Here is a 20749-nt window from a genome sequence, read left to right as displayed (position 1 = left end):
GTTACATGCTTTAAACGAGAAAGGCTTAGTCAGACATACGTAGTATTGGTTCTGTTCTCAATTCCATCACAAATCCAGTGTATGACCACTGGCAAGTAACTTATTTTCTTTGTATTTATCTTCAAAAAAAGACAAAGATAATATTTTTTTCTCTAAACTTGTTTGTCCACTTCAAACATCTTCAGCAATGGTTTTTACTATGCCTTTGTAGAGCACTTACCTAAATAGATAAATAAATAAATACCAGTTATGGGTTAACATTTTACAAATAGTAAATAAAAATGGTCTTCACTGATGACACTGTTGAATACATATGCACAGAAACAGTAGAAATAGTAAAGGTAATTTTAAAATTTAATCAGAAAATCAAAACAATGGAAAAGTATTAGGAATGTAGAGCTCATTAGGGCAAGCAGAGTCTATTAACTGTTCAGCTGTCCAAGCACAGAGCAGAAAATCTCTAGTTTACTTATCACCGAGTACAATGACCACTATGATCCCGGCTGTAATCAAATACATAATTGAAAGTGAACTAAACCAGAGAAATCAAAACCAAAAAACAGAGGGCCAGATCTTCCCACCACTGACTTCAATGGAATTACCTGGCTGAATACTCCCACTCACTCCAGCAAACCAAAAACTAACAATTATTACTCTGAACAGCTTCACACTGCTGACAGTATCTTTCCCACAAACTAGAAAGCTTATGCGCAATGACCTAAATGAGTACAACACACTTTTTTTTTTCTTTTTTTTTTTTTCTTGGGGGGGGCCTTTTCTGTCTCTATAAAAATTAGATGTACATTGTTACCCTAATATTTACATAAAGCATAACAATGAATTCAGTAGCTGGGTCAGCAGCAGTTCATCTGTATGATAGCCGTCTGCATCATTGCATTTTAGTCTGCTTCAATGCATCTTAAGTCAAAAAATGATGTAATGGGGAACAGACTTGCTACAGCTTCACTTCTGCTTACTGTTCTATTTATGCAGACTGACGACAAAAAACTGCAACAGGCAAATAAGAAAAACAGTATGAAATGCATCTACAATAATATGGAACAATTATGTGTCACAAAATGTAACCACTTGGAAATTCAGACTGTCAAGGATCTGGACATTTAATTATTATAATCTTTCTAAACAAGAACTAATTGCAACTGAGGATTCATTTTTATCTAGAATTTTTCTTATGAATTTTAAGTATGTTACCTATTAGGATATAACCAAGGCTATGAAAATCCAAACAAATTACTCTTCTTCCAGTAAGCTTTCCTTATGCAGTACAAGCATGCTCTCCATTTTTTGAGGCATCTGAATGAGTATTTCTAGCTAATGGCTAAATTCTTTTCCATATCTAGATTCAAAGAGGCAAGGAATATGTATACTTTGCTATTCCCCTAGAGAATGGATTTATTTTAGGACAAGAAAAACTATGTCTACTTTCAGATTTTGTCTCTTCCTCATGCTTTCCTGCCATCACTTATGAACATAAAAGTTAAACTATCTAGAACTATCTAAGGAAAAAAATATAATTGCACAGCTACAACCAAAGTATGCCCTACAATAATTGCTACTGATTTATAAGTTCCATCTTTTCACCTTCATACAGCCTTGATAGTTACTAAATCACTGTTGAAAATACGCTAAGACATAATTTACTAACACTGTCCTGTCACCTCACTTAGCACTGGGATCAGCTTTGTATTTTTATGCTGTACTGTATGTGAGAAGTACCTCAGAGAAATCCATAGAATTATAGAATCATTTAGGTTCAAAAAGACCTTTAAGATCATCTGTATTGGTTCTAATTTTCTTTCTATGACCCCCTAGGTTACATTCATGATCTAAACTCATTTAAAACATTTTTACATATCTTAGTATCATTAAGACAGTCTTATCATTAATGCACTGCAGAAGTTCAGGTATATGCTTGCACAAATTTCTGCCAGGTGACAGATCTTTGGGAATCCAAGGTGCATTTCAGGTAGAACCACATCTCCTTCCTTTTTCTCGTGAAATTAAAATGTACCATTCTGTATAGCAAAATTCAGGTTCAGGAACTGCAGCCACAGTTGAAAGGAGAAGTATTGTCCTTTTTGCTGACTAATTTTGCAAGTTCAAAGAATTAAGTCAGTAACATCATGACAAAAAAAGGGTCTCTGTGTAACAGCCAAGCAACAGTTGCACGTGCCATTGTTCCAGTAGTGACCCACAGGTTTATTCGTTGCTACCGTGTTACCTATAAAAGAAGAGGAGAGAGTTACCTACACAGAATCAATCAAACAAGGATGATAAATAACACATGCTTTGTTGCTGTGAAGAAACTGTACGACTACGTCACGAATGAACTTGCCCCAGCCATACCTATATAGCTTGCAGAGAAACAAAATCCATATGTAAATGTTAATTACACTGTTATTCAATAGTATAAGGCAGATTTGCAGATTAAAAATGGTTGTTCATGATTAAAGTTGCCACCAACATCCCATGGAAATCTCCTTCTACTTTATTTTGCTTAGCATCATTTACAACACCAACGCCTACAGCACAAGTGTATGACCTGCATCTCAAAACACTGTTCGTGCTTAATGCTACTCATTCCCGTCGATCCGTCTTGTGCGAGGGAACTAGGATCAGACAGAACATGGTCTGCAGACAGGATGAATTCATCTTGCAGCAGAAGCCACTCCCAGATGACACTTCTCTCACCGGACCCCACAGTCTCTTCCCCTTAACACCACATGCACACTCATGTATTGCACATACATCCCAAGCCTTAATGCACACACAGTGCACAAAACCCACTGGTTTTGGCTGCACAGTGAGGAGGAGTCAGGTCAGATTTCCCATCCTCGAAATGGATGAGAATAGGCAGCCTGCAAGGAGGAAAGCTTTGTCAGCTCTGCTCTGTGGTGTCTAGATGTGTTACAAAACTAAACAGACACTCAGCACAGAGAAGTTTTTATTTCCTTCCCTGAAGTAACTGATGTAAGATACAAGCTCCCCAGCTTTTCACATTAACTGTCCCACTCAGCTACAAACCTTTCATCTAAACGCTAAGTAGCATAAGAAGTCTCCTGTGCTTCATATACCTCAAGTTACTCTAATAGTTTCACAAAATGAAAAGGTAGAGGACTTAAAACTGATTAAAAGGCACTTCCTCTTTCAGTGTATGATTAACCTGTGGAAGTCATTGTCCCAACTAGCACTGATCCCAGGGTCTTAGAAAGCTTCAAAAATTAATTTAGAAATTTAAATGGTAGTGAGGTTGTCTTTGGTACATAACAGAAAAAAAGTTAATACGGAATGATCTCAACTCTTATGTTTTAGACATAAGCCAACTATTAAATTGGAAGAATATCACTTATGCGTACATTTTCTATAATTGTCCACAGAGGTTTTGCTGTATATTTCTGATTTAAGTATCCCAGCACTGAGGCACACAGGCTGCTGTATCGTTTGGACTACTGGTCTGACAGTTCATACAGTCCTCTTTGTGTAAACTTTTAATAACACACTAAATGCATATCTTGTTGATTGAGCCGAGTTTGTACAAATCTTCAGTTCATTTTCAAAACAAGTTATCTCATACATAGTTCCCTCTAACATGGGAAATTTTCTCTCCATTCTATTTTCCTTCAGGATTAATATTGCCTGTGCCACAAGCTTCTGTGGAGAATCTGGAGTTACCATCACTCATTATATTTGTGCAACAACTCTATCTTGGTAAACAGAGAAAACCACACACGACAGGCAAAATACCTGCTGAGGGAATATGGATGCCAGAACAGATTCTGTAGCACAGCTTTTGCTGTCTAGCAAGCAGGCACCTACATGTAAGTTTGTCATCCAGGGCTTCCTTAAGGTATGGAAGAGGGAAAGAAGTGGGAACCTTCCTGTGGACGGGCACAGCCTTGCTGTGAGATCAGCCATTTCTCCCCACGTGACTTTGGAGAATCCTAAATAGCTCAGTTTGGGGGGAAACATGCCTGCAGCTGGGCACAATGAATGTCACACACAAAACGTTGGACAAATCATGTCCTTTCCTACTTGGACCAATGAAGAAGACAAACTTCATGATTTTAGACTAATTCTCAAGAGGTGCAATACTAAAAGCTAACTACAGGAGTACAATAACTTGGTGATATCATGGCAGGTCCTCAGCTTTTAGAAACATTACTACTATTGAGGATACAGCTCTTAAATTTAAGCCTCCAAAAGCAACTTCAGGGTTCACTTACTAACACACAGGTAACCCTTCTATTTAAAAGCATGGATAAAACACATATAGCAAACAATGAAAGACTTTCTAACAAAGAATAATTAAAAGGGGAAGAACTGAGACACCTTTTTAAGGGATCTGTTCTTTAGTGAAGTCTGCCTATTCCCTCCTTTAACATGGCCAATCACTAGTTAAAGGTTAGGACTCTCGTGTCATTTCAATGTAATGTTTAACCATTAAGTTCTTTATTCATATATAAATTTATATTGTTGCAGTACCCAAGACCCTATCAGAATCAGGATCTCCCTTATGTTGTTGCTGACCACATACACAAGAAAATACAGTCCTACCTTAAGGTGCTCAAATCAAAAATCTAAAACAATACAGCACAGCAAAACAAAAACAAAATCATGTAATGAAAATTAACAGTTCTCATGTCAGTAATACAGTAGAACAAATCACATATAAGCACAAGTGCCAGTTGTTTGCTTATCCTTTCAATTAAATGCCTCTCAAAGAAAACTATGGTGACAAAAACCAGTGTGAAATGCATTAGTCCACATTGCAGCAAAGCAGTGGAAGAATTTAATGAAACAACATTTGCACTCACACTGCTACACCCTGCCTTCTGTTAGACCCACACAAACTCACTGGAGTTGATGAATTTGCACAGGTCTAAATGTAGGCAGGATGATTTGTCCCACCTTAGCTTTATAAAGACAACACTAAACTCATCAAAATGCATTACCATATTCTGTAGTTTGCTGGTTACAATATTTGTCATGGATGATAAAATAAATCCTCCATGCCGAATTTGCCCATCTATTAGCAAACTCCCACTGACTCAGGCTGTCTCCTTTCACTGTTTAAGAGCAAGTCATGCACACAAGCTATATGGCTGATGTGATCAGTTGACTTCAATGAACTAAAAAGCCACTGTTCATACGAAAGAAGAGGCACCTGCATGAATGAGGCCTTGATGCCTCAGGCTTTCAGTCATCAATTCCAACATAAAGTTCTTTCTTCTACCCTTCATCCCTGTGGTATCTATTGAAGGGATCAACGATATTTAACCCTGGCTTATTCTTTTCCAATAAGGTTCTTTTGGTATAAATTGCTAGCTCTCTTCTGGTATGCAAAGAGATGAAGATGTCTTATTCAACACCTAGAACTCCTACTTTGCCAGTCTTACCCTTCCGTGTAATGCTACAGTGCTACCCCTTATCTACACACGCGTAGTTAAAAGTCAGTGTCTGTGAAGAAATTTAAAGGCTGAGTATAATCTATATCTTGCAATAACTGACTGCCAGTTACCCGTACTGATTCTAGAGTGTGCAGGTCAGCTTTCAGGTGTAATGTCCATCACAGGAGAAGAGCAGCACCTAGGCACACTATAGACTACATCTTTAGCACTTGACAAATTACATCTACTTGCAATAATTCCTTTGATCTTAAAAACAGAAATAGGGTTTTTCAGACTCATTGGTTTGGTCAGATTTTTCCAGCAAGCCTGCCACCGTGCAATGTCTGTATTTGGGCTTCAGACTACTAATATTACACCACAGCTGCCCAAACCATCCTATTTTTTCTCCCTCATCCAGAAATTGGCACAGTTTTCATTCCTTAGAACAACCATTATTAAACATTTGGTGTCAGTATTTGCGTATTGACTCAGACTGTAACCTAATCAACAACATCCATTTACAGCTAGAAGAGGCTGTAAAGGGAAAAGCTAAGCATATGTCTTTCCTTGCTATTGCCTGCCAAAGACTTCTGTTCTGTGATATATTTAGATATGCAGTTTGCCATGACTTGTTGAACTTCAATGCACTGAACTCAATTTAGATTGTTAAGCAGACGGAGGACATGGTATTTTCTCTGCTGGCTATTAATTAAGAAATATGATGGTATAGCAAAGTTTTTTTAAAAAAAAATAGGCCATCTACAGGATGGCCTGTAATCAGAAATGAGCTGAACCAGCCTGATTTCCAGTGGTGCTATGTCCCACAGTTCCCACTGACGTCAATGCAGATTCTCAACAATTCCCAAGACAGACTACTGCTTTCCAAAGCTGAAAGGGCTTTCCAGTAGCACAGGAACTTTAGGTGACACCGATAGACCTTGGATCCATGTACTCAGCCTGAAAATTGAAGAACTGATCCTGGAAGATGATTGTCCAGCTAGCACTGGTTACAAAGGAATAGTTTCTTTGCTCACGAAAGACTGAAGCAGGGCCTTCTACAGTCTGAACTTCAGCACACAATAACTTAACCAGGCCAGCAGTGAAGGGCAGTTCTGACCCAACATCTCCCTCTCTGAGAACAATTGCACTAATCACTGCTTTCCAAAACATTAAGGAGTCCAGTACTGGTGCTCACACCCGCAGACACAACATAATAAGCAAGTGCTATCAGCAGACTGCCACCTTTAAATATAGGCGATCTCTGTACTTGCCTTTGTGGTTTTGACTTTATTTCCACTGCTGCAAGACCAACCTGAATAGTCTGGTAGTACTTTACAATCCTCTCCATCCAAACAGGGGTTCATATGACACCACCACTTCTGTAGAACAATGGAAGCTACAAAAAGAAACAGAAAAGAGAAACGGAATTAAATCTTTTTTATTATTATTACTGTTTGGTTTAATAGGGAGGTTGTCTGTGCAATGTTCAATTGTTTGATATCAAAAGGCAGAACTGACAGCTACTGGCTTAATGGCTAATCACACTGTGTTTGAGCTAAAAACGTGGCTAGAAAACTTCACCAGCACACAGAAGGGTAAATGTCATATGCAAATGGTGAAGACAGGCAAGCACCACCAGAGACTGACTCCAACATTTGAATTGGCCTCTGGAAGTGCCTTTCTGTCTCCACTGACTACAAAAGATGACTTGCCTCCTTCATTTACATGCTTCAGTCAAGTACCTGCTATAAGGCAGAAGGAAACGAAGGCTTCTTGTTTAACCTAGATATGCATATGCAAGACTGGACGAAGAAATGCCAGTTTCTCCCTTCACTGAGTGAGAAAATAGAATTGCACAGAGATGTAAGCATGTGAGATCTGTCAGCAAATAATGCAGATAAGAATGTGAAAACCGCTGGAAAGCATTAGATTATTAACTAAAAAGCTACTTGCAGTTACACTGCCTGTTTTGCAGTATGTATTGGAAGACTACAGTAGTACACCTTAACTGTGCAAATTTATTGATTGTCTACCCTCAAGCCAATTTCCATTAATAAGATCACGCTTGTTATTTTTACAAATGTAGTAACTTTATAATGCTGCTGTTAACAACAGATACACTTTCCCACAAACAGCTGCAATCATCTGCCTGCATTTCTGTTTTGCATTGTTCATGGGATTCATCAAATCCCAGAAAATTATTATGAAATGTATCAGTTCACAATCTTACACAATCAAAATTGCATTTCAAAATAAAATATGACTTAAAATACTGATTTAGTTAGTCTGTATTATGCTACTATGTGCACAAAATATTAAATTGCTTGCTTTAAAAGATACCACATCCCAAAGAAAGAAACAAAAATAATTTAGTCTACTTCTTGTAAAGCACTTTCTTTTTAATTTCAAGGTAGATTCGTAGTCCTGCAACCTTCAAATTAGGGTGACAAGCAGGCAAGCTGACATTAGGATATTGCTGAAATGTTCATTCAATTACTTTTGTTTTGCACTTTCACTCTAAGCCTACGTGAAAAGCACTCTGACAAATATACTTTCGAAACACCAGTTTGTCTTTTATAAACTACTATTTCAGCCCCATAAAATTATAAAATAAATGCAAGATTCCTTTCACCAGTAATTTGGATCTTAGATCATTTGCATTGATGCTGATCGATTGTTGACAAAAACGGGTGAAACTTGACCGCACTTCCTAGGAGGCGAGGGATCATTTCCACACCAGGCATACCTTCCAGTCATCTATTTTATCTGTTTTCTCTCTGCTGTTTTCTAAACTTGTTTCAATTTCTATACTACATTTATTTCAGGTAAACACAAGTAAGTCTAGACAGTCAGATTCAAGAAGAATGAGGGCATGCACAGAGGTCCCTAAGCAAGCAGGAGGTTCGGGTAGCAAGCTAGCTGTATCTTCAGAGCTCTGCTTCAAAGTCAGCGAGTCCTCCTGGGAGGCCTGGCACACCACCCCACAGCTCTGCACAGTCCTGTCGTGAGTGTGGATGCAGTGACATACTGAAACTTTGCCTGCACTCTGACATGTGAACATGCTTTCCTATATTTAGTGCTACACTAAAACCCTAAGTTCAACTTCAGACCTTGAAAACCATCTCACTCACCTGTCTCCTGAAGACACCTAGAATTCCTTGTGCCTCGGTTACCCTGATAACTATTTAGATCCAACCTTTTTCATATTGGTTTGGGTGCAGTATTTTTTTAGACCACAGAAAATGCACCAAACATGGTAGTTTTTATTTATCTATACAACCTGCATGAAACTGCTTCTAATAACTAATTAAAAAAAAAAAAAAAAGGCACTAGTTGACTGGCCAAAAGTGCACCACAGGTGTGGGTTCACACAGCATTCTTGGCCACTGGTGTTCATGCAACTTCCTGATCCGTGTGGAACTGGCCCATCATCTCCAGCAGTACCATCTTCTATTAAAACAAGCAAGCACGGATGTGAATGGGAAACATCGCTGAATGAATCTGTAACTCAAACAAGATCCACAAGGTCTACAATAGACTGCATATTTCACCTTCTATTCACCTCTTGTTTAGACACTTTCATAGAAAGTGACTCCTACCCTTCTGTTGACTGATTTCTATTCTGTGCAGATATCTCTCCTCAGAGTAATGGCAACACTTTGAAACACTTAATACAGATCTCATTCCATTAGCTTCCAGCAAATCCTCAATTCGTTGCTGTAACAATCCACTAATTCTTACATCCATTTAATGTCCAATTTCTCTGTAGTTGTAATGTCCACTCTGCTGATCTATATGTCCTAACTAGCTGTAGCTGTTTGTGTCAAACACACCCCCAAGACTAGTCGATTAAAACTCTCCATCAGAGCCTTAGGCTCATCTTCATAGCTACAGCTCTTTACCTATCATTCCTGAAATGGTGTGACTCACTGGAGGGTATAAAGGCTTCCTCTTCTTTTCAGATTGAGGCACTCTTGGAGCGGGTTCAGCAGATGACTTTTCTAAGAAATGAGAGCAGCTATATCACTCTCATACACAAACACTCTCACGAAAGGAAAGGAGACTGCTTTAGTTTGACATTAGCCAAATGATTTGCTGGAAACCAGCCAGAAACCCTGCCAGAAATACATCTTCTGCCGACATTGCTCCCTAGATAATGTGACTGCATGGAAACAGTAGGTTCACAAAGAGTAAAGCCAGAAGGTGTCAATACATCATCTCATCTTGTCTCATGCAGTTCACTGTGTTGTTCCCCCAGTCACGTTGGGCTACACAGTGTTTTCCAAGCCAACATGGAAAAGGTGAAGAAAGACACTTCTACCATTGTCATTTTTTTCTGACAGTAAAATAATCTCAGCATGAAACACACAGCCTTAGTTTTCTTCCTCTTCCCACCTCTTCTGTTGTGATTTCTTCTCCTACATTACAGCACCTGTTAGCAATCATCATTTTCTCCCTGTGAAGGTATTAAATGTGCTGCAACCCAGTAACTTTTCAATCTTCTGCCTGATAAACTGAGCTGATTGAACTTCTTCAGTTTCGCACCACAATGCATTTGTCTTTATTAACGCAGTTATTTCAAACAGGTTCCACTTCCTGTGAGCAGGACTATGCCACATGACTGCCTTGGGCTCATCATTAATTACTTTTTTGCCCCACCAGATGAAACCCATACACGTTTTTGTCAGGAGAGATTCTATATTTGCTTTCAGGTCACTGCTGAAAACGTTGCAGAGTGTCAGGTGTAGAGCTAAGCACTGTGAAATCCCAGTAGATACGTGCCATTTGACTACCACGTCCTACTGCTGTGTTTTTGAGGTATGCTAGGTAACTGACACTGAGCACTGCACACAATGGCATATGGTTCAAGATTAAATAGCTTACAAAAATAAGACTTAAATCCTCAAATGTATTTAGTAACCAAATCTTTAGCTGAATAAATTAAACATTGTCTTCCAAGGTAACTTGGAAAACCTGGGCTTACGTGTGTTAAACCAAGAATCTCTATTAGTCTTGAAAACTCCTTGGCAAATGAAATCAGTTGTGTCTGGCAAATCTCTTTTCAGAAAGCCACATAAATTCTTGTGATCTGTAGTCCAGGAATTCCTTGCTAATTGGATATCAGATCAGCTTCACAGTTACTCACACAGGATTGAGATCAGCCTCAGCTGCCCTTGCGTATCTAGACCACGGTGCCTACCCTCCCTAAGCTGTCACAATACTAGTGCTCTTCCAGAGTACCACAAGTATTCTGAAACACATTTTTAATTACAACTGACCAGAGATCTATTAGCCAGCTTGTTAGGACTCTAAACTACCCAGGATTAGAATTAAAAAAGGAAAGAAAAAAAAAAAGTTTAATCCTAGTAGATATTGTTGACTAAAAAAGACGCTCACCAACAAGTTAGAAAGTACCTGCCCATCCTGTTACCTACCCAAAAGCAGAACTGTGACACTGATCCGCCTCAGCATTAACAATGTCAATATTTCATGCATTATGAGCTAGTATTTTTATTAAGGATTTCTGTGTGTTCGTCTTGAACAAGTAAATTCATATTGTCCTTAGTCTGGACAAATACAGATGTATTTCCTACTCCACTGGATTATGCTTTCTCCCATATAAATTTTCTGTACACTATTCATTCTACTGCATATTTCCTTTTACTCTTTGAATACTGACAAAGCATTAGAATCCTTTTGAATTCTCAAGTATTCTGAAATCCATTCAAAAACAGTGGGAGGGAAATCTTCTCAGCTCTTTGTTCTTTCATCTATTTCTTACGTATTGATTTTTTGTTTTCTTCTTTCTATATGCCCTCTTCCCTTCAGTCTGTAACCCAGATGGGCTTTCAGCCAAAATTGTCCTTTTTCTTCATTGCGGTTTTTTGGCCTTACAGAAAAATTCTTCAACAATTCTTTAGTGCCATTCACTTTTCCTTCCAATGTGAGCGTTTCTTCCTCATAAATTCTAGGACTAATAGAATTGCCTAGATGGAAGATGATTTGGCTAGTGATGATTTACTTAGGGGCATTTAACACACTTAGCTAAGATAGCTACTCTACAGACAAGAGTTATTAGTGTTTTATCTTCTTGGCAGTAGCTGTTAGGCAAGCTGGAAGTACTTATTCAAGGGTGTTTATTTCCTTGAAGAAAACTGGTATAAACAAAATCTCATAACTACTTTAAATGTAATTTAGTCATTGACAGAAAAATGGGTTGACCATTGCTAAGCAAAATTTTCTATAGCTGCAATCCAGTAGTATAGCTACAGCTCAAGGCACGGCATACAGACTACATGGTATGTCCTCTCTGCATATTTAAATACTTCCTTTTACATGCTCTGTCTTTTTCTGAGTTTAGTGGCTCAATTTATCTACAACATTTCCCAAAGTATCATATGAGCCTGTGCTTGGAAGCTCAAACTCCCAGGAAAATGAGGTGTGCGTGTGTAGAAGAACTAGCCTTGGGTTTTTTTGTTTGTTTGTCAGTGCTTGTCAATAGCTTTCACAAGTTCAAATACACAAATAACAAGAGTTTCTTGTTGGATGCATCCAAAATGCAGTTACTTAAGTAAGCGTGCTATCACGGGCAAAGAATAAAAAATATCCTGACCCAAAGAGTTCTTGCCCTGTACTCTCATCTAGTTATGACAAGTGGTTTTACTTGTAAAAATGCAAGGAAGATCTCAGTCTATAAAAAACACTGATTTTCACCTTCATATCCTTTTTAAATTAAGTACTTTGACTTCTCTTACTACCAATATTTAAAGTTTCAGAGATGAAAGACACTGTAGAAATGCAAAATGCACTATAAATGTCAGTTAGGCCTGACAATTCAGTATTACTCCACAACATGGACCCATTTGTATCTATCAAGGCACTTAAGACTTTCACCTTATGCATTTGCAAGATTTAACTAGCTTTTACTTTCTTTTCTGCACCACTTCAACACCTTTTCCTTGGAACTCACCTGGATATCTATCATTTCTTCCGTAGCACAATTACTTAGTTTCCTCCTTAGCACATATCATGATAAAAAGAGTCACTTCTATGTATAGGTGTATGCCTGAATGTAATTATGCAAACATCTATTCTGACTTTGCGCAAATAGGGCGCCTTTCTGAGATGTTGGTAGCTGTGAATATTGGTCCACATATTCACTACCTCTTCAAGCAGAGCTTAGCTGCCCCAATAAACTGCTGCTTTAAATCTGACCTGGTGCAAAATTCTTTAGCATCTGTCAACCTATTTCAAAATGTAAACATCCAGCTGGCCTATGACTGTATCCTGAAAAACCCGACAACAGGCTTTATAAGCCTATTTCATGGACTATATATACAAACGGGCACAATGCCAAATACTTGTCAACAAGGAGCTCTGATGAACTAGGCTCTACCTCTGCCCAAATTAACAAACGAGCTGTCACTGATACCCAGTGGGATCTAGGTCAGGAAACCTATGTGCTGCAAGACTGAGAAAACGAAGGAAAAAAACCCAACCAAATTAAAACCCCATAAAATACTAAAAAAATATGTACACATTTCCAATGAGAAAGCCTTATTTTAAATTAAAAAAAAAACAAAACAAAACAAAAAAAAAAAAAAACACCAAAATCCAAATAGGTTATAGGAGAAAGCTGCTCAAATGTCAAGTTTAAATCCAGAACAGAATGGTAAATAGTTTGTCTAGACATTGCTGAAGTCCCAGACCTTTACAGTCTTCTGTATTCTGTTAGAATCTATTTCTTGCAGTAGTCTTAATTTCTCATCGACTGTATACAGTCTATGACCAGTGATATATTTGCCTGGCCTGAAGGAAAACTAGAATCCACTCACTGTTTCATGAGTTGTTAACACTAAAAGAGAAATCAGATCTCCATTTAAAAATACCATGACAAAGCAGGCTTTTGTAAAATTGTCGTGCAACAAAATTATCTCAACAAAACTTATTGTAATTATTTAATTACATAAGCATTCATTCATTTGGTCAAGAAAGGAAAACATAATGACACTCCAATAACTTTATAAAGGCTGTTACTCTGCATAGAACATGAAATACAATTCCATTTACTCTGCTCCAATAGTCTTTTTGTGCTGCCCAAGAACAGGTGAAATATGGAAACCCTGGAAAGTTCACAGGCAACATCAACTTAAGAGAGACTGATTTCATCCTATTTACTATTGTTTTCCAGCATGACTTGTACATAGTTGGTTTTCTTTTGCGTGCATGTAAAGAGGCTAAAATCCAAACAGAACATATTTTCTAAATCCAAATAGAGCACACTTAATCATACCTGCTATAAAAACTACTAAGCACTAAGCTACTTTTACTAAGAATTCCAATAGTTAAAAGAATCTCTCTGTGTATGACTGAAAATCGTGTAGTCTGACACTACAGGTACTTTTTGGACACACTCTCAATGAACGTGAACTATACTGTTTTCTTATGTTGTCCAAACACAGTTTAGCACGTAAGTAATTTGAGGGTGGTCAGTCATTGGAACAGTCTCCCCAGGGACATGGTCGTGGTACCAAGCCTGTCAGAGTTCAAGAAGCATCTGGACAATGCTCTTATCATACAATTCAGTTTTAGGTTGCCGTGCACGGAGCAGGTAGTTGGATTTGATGGTCCTCATGGGTTCCTTCCAGCTTGAGGTATTCTGTGACTGTGATGTGAGGTAGGAACTACAAGTACCAACCACCATATGCATGCCATGCATGAGCACCAGCACAGAGACAACTGCTGCCCTAATGTAAATGAAAACCACTACTGGATAAGGTCTGAAGTTAAAAGAAAATATTTTTAAAGACTACTACAAGCCAATTGCTCTATGAAATCTTTTCTTTAGTTAGAAAAGTAACTTTTTTCAGCATGTCCTTCCTTTTAAGCTCAGGGCAAAATATAGGCAAATTACACAGCCCTGCATTCAGTAAGGTAGTGTTGGAAAAGAAAATGTCTGTATCAGACTGAAATATGCAAATTCAAGACACAAACTGTTTCTGGCTTCCACAGCGTAGAAGCCTACCAAAAGGTATGTATAGAGTGGGAGAAAACATCTCATCTGGAGGCTAAAGAAAAAACAGTTACAGTTTCTGTGCTATGGCAACTGACTGTGGTCCCCAATGCTTGCAAAAATAAGCAAAGCATGCTAAAACATTGCCCTAAGGGGTGAGGGGGAATCAAAGGCTTCCACTGTAGAAACCAAATTCTTACATTCGTAATGTTTTGTCATATTTAATGTTAACTATACTTGAAGAAAAAACAGTCACTAAATTCTGTCAGCAACAATTTGCATTGACTGAATTAAGCTTCTGTGGTATTGTACATTTAAATCTTTCTATCATAGAACAACAGTGTCACCTTTGCAATCCTTAAGTGAGTTTTAAACAATGCCTGACTTTTATTATCTGCTGTACGTAAAAGTATTTCTGCTGTTTGATGTGTCACCTAAAAATACAGGAGGTACTTCTGATGTGACAAGAAAACTACTTAACAAATTGCACAGTTAAAGTTGATTATGTTCCTGAATTACAAGGCATGAAAAGACTAAGCATCTTAAAAAAAAACCCCAACATCTACTTTCTTAAATAAGAGGTTCTCAAAACAGATAATAGATTTAAAAAATCAGATATCACATGTATTTAGAGTTTTCTGTTTAGAACTAAGGATCTCCCAATGATACATTAAAAATTGGCTTTTGAATCTTCTGTTTTATATTTAATTTGAAATGGTTGCAATTTTGTGTGAAAAAGAATGAAGACAAAAGAGTCTTGCTTATGAACCAATGAAATGGGGGATCTGGTAACTTTTAGACTTTTTCTAAAATAAAAACAAAGAAAGTCTGTCTTGGAGTAGCTGATTACTAAGTTAAGAGCAGCAGCAGCCTCTCCAGGGAATAGACCCTGCTGGTGGAAAAGGAAGAAGGGTAACCCATAGTTTCTGAACTGCTGGTAAGCCAGAGAGGAAAATGGCGGGGGTGAAGTACAGAGCAAGCCTCAGGAAGAAGAGTTTTATATAGCCTCAGAATACCTGATCAACATTACAATCAAGGTAAGATTTTAGCTTTAGTATATATAATGAATTTAGTTTCAAGTGAGTTACAATGCTAAAAGCATAAGGATGGCAATATTGAGCTCTGCAAGGATTTCAACGTCTACCCAGGAAGGTGATTGAATAAAGCAACTGTACCACATTTTTCCTTCATCAGGTAAGTGTCCTAGCTCAGACACAGGGTCCTGTGCAGCAGCGTGCTTGCTCTGCTCTCTAAACTCCAACCTATTTGTGGTTACAATACACAAAACTGAACAGACATGGGGCATCATTGTAACGCGGGTGTCCAGCATAAGGGCCCATTAGGCACATAATATGGTGAAACGGTCATCTGGAGAACAGCTTTCAAAATCAGATGTTCCAGTACTATCTGCATACCCAGTTTTAGGGCTGCATTTATTATCCAGGGAATTTTTAGCCAAGTTACTAAGTCTAAAAACAGCTGGAAGAGTTAGTATCATAAGCTTGAATTTCGTGGCTTATGCTGTTTCCAGACTAGTATTAAAGGAGAATTCTTGTGTGAAAAAAATTAAGTTTTATTGGCACAGACATGAAATGGACAAGTACATATATTAAGAGGATTAATTACACCCAGATTTATGCACAGACTCATTATCATCAACGTACAGAGATGTTTCCAAAATTAACAAAAGGAAGGATTATGCTTTTGAGGCAGTGGGAAGTCAAACAATCAAGGAGACTAAACTTCTCAAACAATCTTAATGAACCATGAGTGAGCGGGAGGCTGCTTACCTTCCACGCACGAGGGCTGAGCCTTTGTCGTACCAGCCACCTGCCCTGGGAAGCAAGAACACTTGACTGTTTGTGATCGTTCTTCAATCCGGTTCTTATTGCAGCAACGATGCACTGCCACAACTTCACATGTCCCTTGCTTGACTTGGTGCTGGCCTAGTAATTGCAGAGATAGGTGATGGAGAGCAAAACAAAACATCAGTGCATAAAGAAAAAGCTAGTTCATACAGTCCTACAAGATACTGAATCTCTCAAACGCCAGTTTAAATCCCAGGAAGACAAAGGGGCAAAGCATCTTGTAGGATCTGGCTTATTCCCCAAGTTTATCCCTTTCTTACTAATAAAGATTAATTCATCATAAGAAGTCAATTTTTCAGTCTTTCTTCTCTGGCCCTTACAAATCCATCTGGAGAAAAGGAGACTGGAGTAGTCAATTAGATAGACTAGACAAGACAACATGCAGAGAGAAAGCACAGTCCTCCTTCATTTGGCTTCCTGTCTTGCATTAGGATTTATATTTCATTATTTCATTTCATAAATGGATACAATGGGCAGGATAATATTTAACACAAGGAACACATCTTAAACAGTAGGGAAACTTTCTAACATGACAACATGTAAGCACTGCTTGCTATGCCTATTATTGGAGGCAAGCTAAGAACAAGGTAGGCTGACAAGCTGCCATAGTCAAGTTTTGTCAAAAAAAAACAAAACAAAACAAAACAAAAAAAACAAACCACAACACAACAACAAACCAAGAAAAAAAAATAATCCCCAAACTATATGGATTTCTCAAGTTTTCAAGTTTTCTCCCAGACCATTTTGAAGAAAACTGGGATACTCTATCCTATTGCTTTCCTCTCAAGTGCCTTTCCTCACAATTCACTGTTCCCTAATTCTCCAAATTAATTTTTCCACCTCGTCTCCTTACTCCTGCCTTCACATCTTAGCTCTGCTGCTCCTTGCACCCAACCATTTTCCTCCACTGCCATACTTACTCTTCACCCTGCCCAAACCCCTTTCTCAGAAACCCCACTTCACAAAACCTCTCTCCTCTTTGCATAAGTCATTTCCATGTCCTCACTTTACTGAACAGCCTTCAAGTGCTTAATCTTGCATTTGTCTCGTCTTATTTAGAGTAGAGCCTTGGATGGCTCTTATCTATGTTTGTAAAGCACCTTGTAAATTAACAGCACTACAGAACAGGGTGAGTTTTTTAATAAACGAGCTAGACAGAGAGACAATGATGAGAATAATAAAAATATTCACCATCAAAGCAGTATGGGCTCCTTATTCAACAAGAGACAACAGTGCAGATATTGGTGTAGGTGTGGGCAATATCAAAGGCACAGCAGACTAAAGAAAGGAAGGTAAAAGAAACAGGCAATCCTCCAACTGGCAAGCCTGGAGGATCAACCTGTTTCCTACTCACTCCATGCTTGCCCTGTTTTGGGTTTGGGGTTTTTTTGTTTGGTTGGTTGGTTGTTTACAGTATCTCTTGCTAATGAATACCAGACACAAGATTTTGAGACAGAGAACACCTTGGCCTGCTGCAGTTGTGACTAGGCTTACATCCTTATAGATGACATCTTACTGAGTGATAAAGATCACTGTACTTTTTGGGTAGAAACTTTTATGCGTTGATTAAGTGGGAAATCTTAACCTTCACAAGAGCTAGAAATGTGATTTAGGCTTCTAAGGGGGTTTCCCCAAGAAAGGGGAGTATTCAAATATATATAAAACTTTTTAAAAGGTTGTCTTGGCAATTTTCCAATACACGTGCTTTGGTTTCACAAGTATTTCAAGCACAGCTAAAGGACTGCATGACTTGTTGCCAAATTTGTATTCACAGCAACCTCAATGGGCAAGAAACTTCATACATGCAATCCTGAAAAGCAAATTTAAAGCATGTTAAATAAATATATATATACACACACACAGATACTTTCTTCTGAGGAAAAGAGTACACTGTACTTTTAAGCAAAATATGCTACAGCAGAAAAATGCATAAGGTATTTTACAGCAAGTTGAAAAAATGTTGAAGACAGCATAAAAGTACCTTACATAGCTCCTGTAACAAGTTTATTGGCAGACTGAATTTTCATGCAAGTACCTAATATACATACCATAATAAAGATGGGGAAAAAAATAAAACCAGCTACCAGCTTGTGGGACAGAAGCTTCTATGCAAGTCAATATGGAAAATAAATATACAAATAGGAAAATCCAATTGGCCGTGACACTTCATTCAAAATATTGTTCTAAAAACACCTCACACAACAATATTTGGAGATAATAAGCAGGTGGCCAGGGGTTCTGACAGAAAAGATTACGTAAAATGAAGTTGCTGATTTAAGAGAGTGTATTTATTTATGTATTAGACTTACAGCCTGAGTCAAAACTCTTTGGAATAAACAAGGGAAAATCCCATTGGTTCCTATCGTGCTTACAGTGGTGATCCTGCACTCACTGGAGTCAATGAAAAAATTTCTATTGACTTCAGGAGAGCAAGGTCACAGTCTGGACTGTCTCATGAGAAGGAAGTTTTATAAGGGAGAAGAGAAAAAGGGAAAATTTGGAACTGCTTATGCCACATACTTGAGTTTGCCATGTTTCTCATCTGAAAGACCAAGCAGCCGGGTCTTCTTTTTAATTAAAGTCATTATTCACCAGACATCAGATGCCAAGATAATAGTAGAAGCCATTTTTTTAGAAGGTACATCATAAGGATGGACTAGATCCAGCTCTAACGATCAATATATAGCTGAAAGAATGTCTGCTTTCAAGCTCAAATCCTGCTTCCTTTAGGTGAACAGTCCTGTTAAGTCAATACCAAAATAAATCAAACCAGTTGGCCCTGAGCACACAGCCCAGGAAACCCAGGGCTCACTTTCAATTATCTTGTTTGAATTTTAAAGCAGTGACAGTGCTCCCCTGAAGTGCCAGGAGTCAACAGGCACACAGGTGTTTGCAGAAGGCAAAATTAAGTTACCTCATGAATGCATCCTTTGGTTTAGTAGCTGTTTTACTGTGCACTTATTCATGCTTCATAGCTAAACAAGCACGTAAGAGGTGTCCCCTGCTCATCTGCTGGCAAGGGTAGGATGCTAAGGTTTGAAAGTACTGCTGCCACGCAAAGGAAGACAGTGCTCTCTTGTCCCTAGTGCGCAGCTCTTATGGAGTATAACAGTGAAAGGTACTAAAAAGCCAAAGACATCTGCATGCATCATTTGCATTAATTGGATTGCCTTGTAATAGTCTTTCCCCTCCTACATGTTCACATCTATATTTCCTCCTGCTTGTTCACATGCATCTTAACACTTTTTATTCTGTTGAGCACCATATGCATTTCTCCTTAATATTCAGACGCATCTGTGAACAGGTGCTGAACAAATGCTAAGTGTTAACATACTGGCTTTCTGTCCCATTTCTGTCAGTGTTAGCAATCTAGAGGACAAGCATTCAGTTTGCAGAGTGGCTTTCAGATTTAAGAAAACTATCAGTGTCTTGACAACTAACCATCAACTCAGTCTATTCTCTGCCTAGATCTACTGAAACCTGTTGATTCTGCATTCAGGTGCCCAAAGGCAGCAAAAAAGGAAGAATATAAACTCTTCTCCTGCACATTTTAACTTCCATCTTGCACTAGATAAACCCTCATCTTGGGTTTGAAGTACATTTAAGGTACAGCTGAGAGCATGATGACAGAAAAACCCAAGAACAGCCTTAAAATATTTTATAATCAATGGATTCTCAGGAAGCCAAGGCATTAAAGAAGCTGGGACTGAACGATTTTTAAAGTGTGAAGATCACAGTAAGTGAATTCTACACTGGACACATCAGGAAAGCCATTTCAGGGAGAACTGCACTGAGAGAAAGGGAGAAAGCAGGCTGTGGAGAGACAAGCCCCTTTGGGCTCACTTAGAAAAAGCCCATAAATTTATAGCTCTTCACCCATAAACCTATACAGATCTGCAGTTTAAGGGCTGTCAATATTTGCAGTTGAAATTCAGTTACATCTTCACATTTAAACAAGAAAACTCTCCAAGGAGAGATACATTTTATCAGCAACAATACCAAAGAAATGTTCCTGTCATAGAACACCTTCTGCATGCTGAAGAGGGAATGTCTGCCAGCCAGGCACTGTGGAGGACAGAGGATGAATGTTGAAAACTAGGGGCCTCTGGGTTACCTCTGATCAGGAGCCTGGCGTATGTGTTACTCTCAATACCCCAAATCCTTTACAGCTTAGCTTCCCTAGAAATACCGATGCTATTCAAGTTCACTAAGGACACTTTCCTTATCTCTCCATACAGAGCACAGACATAATGGGACAGGGCTCGCTAACAGAAGCAACCTCCAGGATACTCCCTGCTGTGAATTTTGCTGCCTTCCATAATGAAATACCTACAGATAATAATAGCCCTCAGGTGCCCAAGCCCAGGATGCATCTTAACGATCTCAAGGACTAGCCAAACAAAGGCTCTGTGACCGTTTCTTTGTTAGCTGTGGACTTTCCAGCCCAGAAGATGGTCCTG

At 38.5% G+C, this 20749-nt stretch overlaps 1 protein-coding gene across 9 annotated transcripts in view; it reads right to left on the bottom strand.

The window, feature by feature from the left end:
• Window positions 1-333: 333 nt before the first annotated feature.
• Window positions 334-20749, bottom strand: part of TAFA4 (TAFA chemokine like family member 4) — a 93821-nt gene continuing 73405 nt past the window's right edge. For 8 of the 9 annotated variants that reach the window (XM_056338521.1, XM_056338518.1, XM_056338520.1 and 5 more), the window contains 3 exons: window positions 16212-16367; window positions 6721-6804; window positions 334-2242 (listed from right to left, as the gene is read on the bottom strand). In XM_056338521.1, the coding sequence (XP_056194496.1) occupies window positions 2121-2242; window positions 6721-6804; window positions 16212-16367 (362 nt within the window). In that variant the 3' untranslated portion in view covers window positions 334-2120. Of the gene's footprint in view, window positions 2243-6679; window positions 6805-16211; window positions 16368-20749 lie in introns of all 9 variants that reach the window. The other variant, XM_056338515.1, reaches the window with a different exon arrangement.

Source organism: Falco biarmicus, chromosome 4 (assembly GCF_023638135.1).
Source record: "Falco biarmicus isolate bFalBia1 chromosome 4, bFalBia1.pri, whole genome shotgun sequence".
NCBI classification, from domain to species: Eukaryota; Metazoa; Chordata; class Aves; order Falconiformes; family Falconidae; genus Falco; species Falco biarmicus.
The sequence above is the reverse complement of the archived record's forward strand: the minus strand, read 5'-3'. Positions and strand labels throughout refer to the sequence as shown.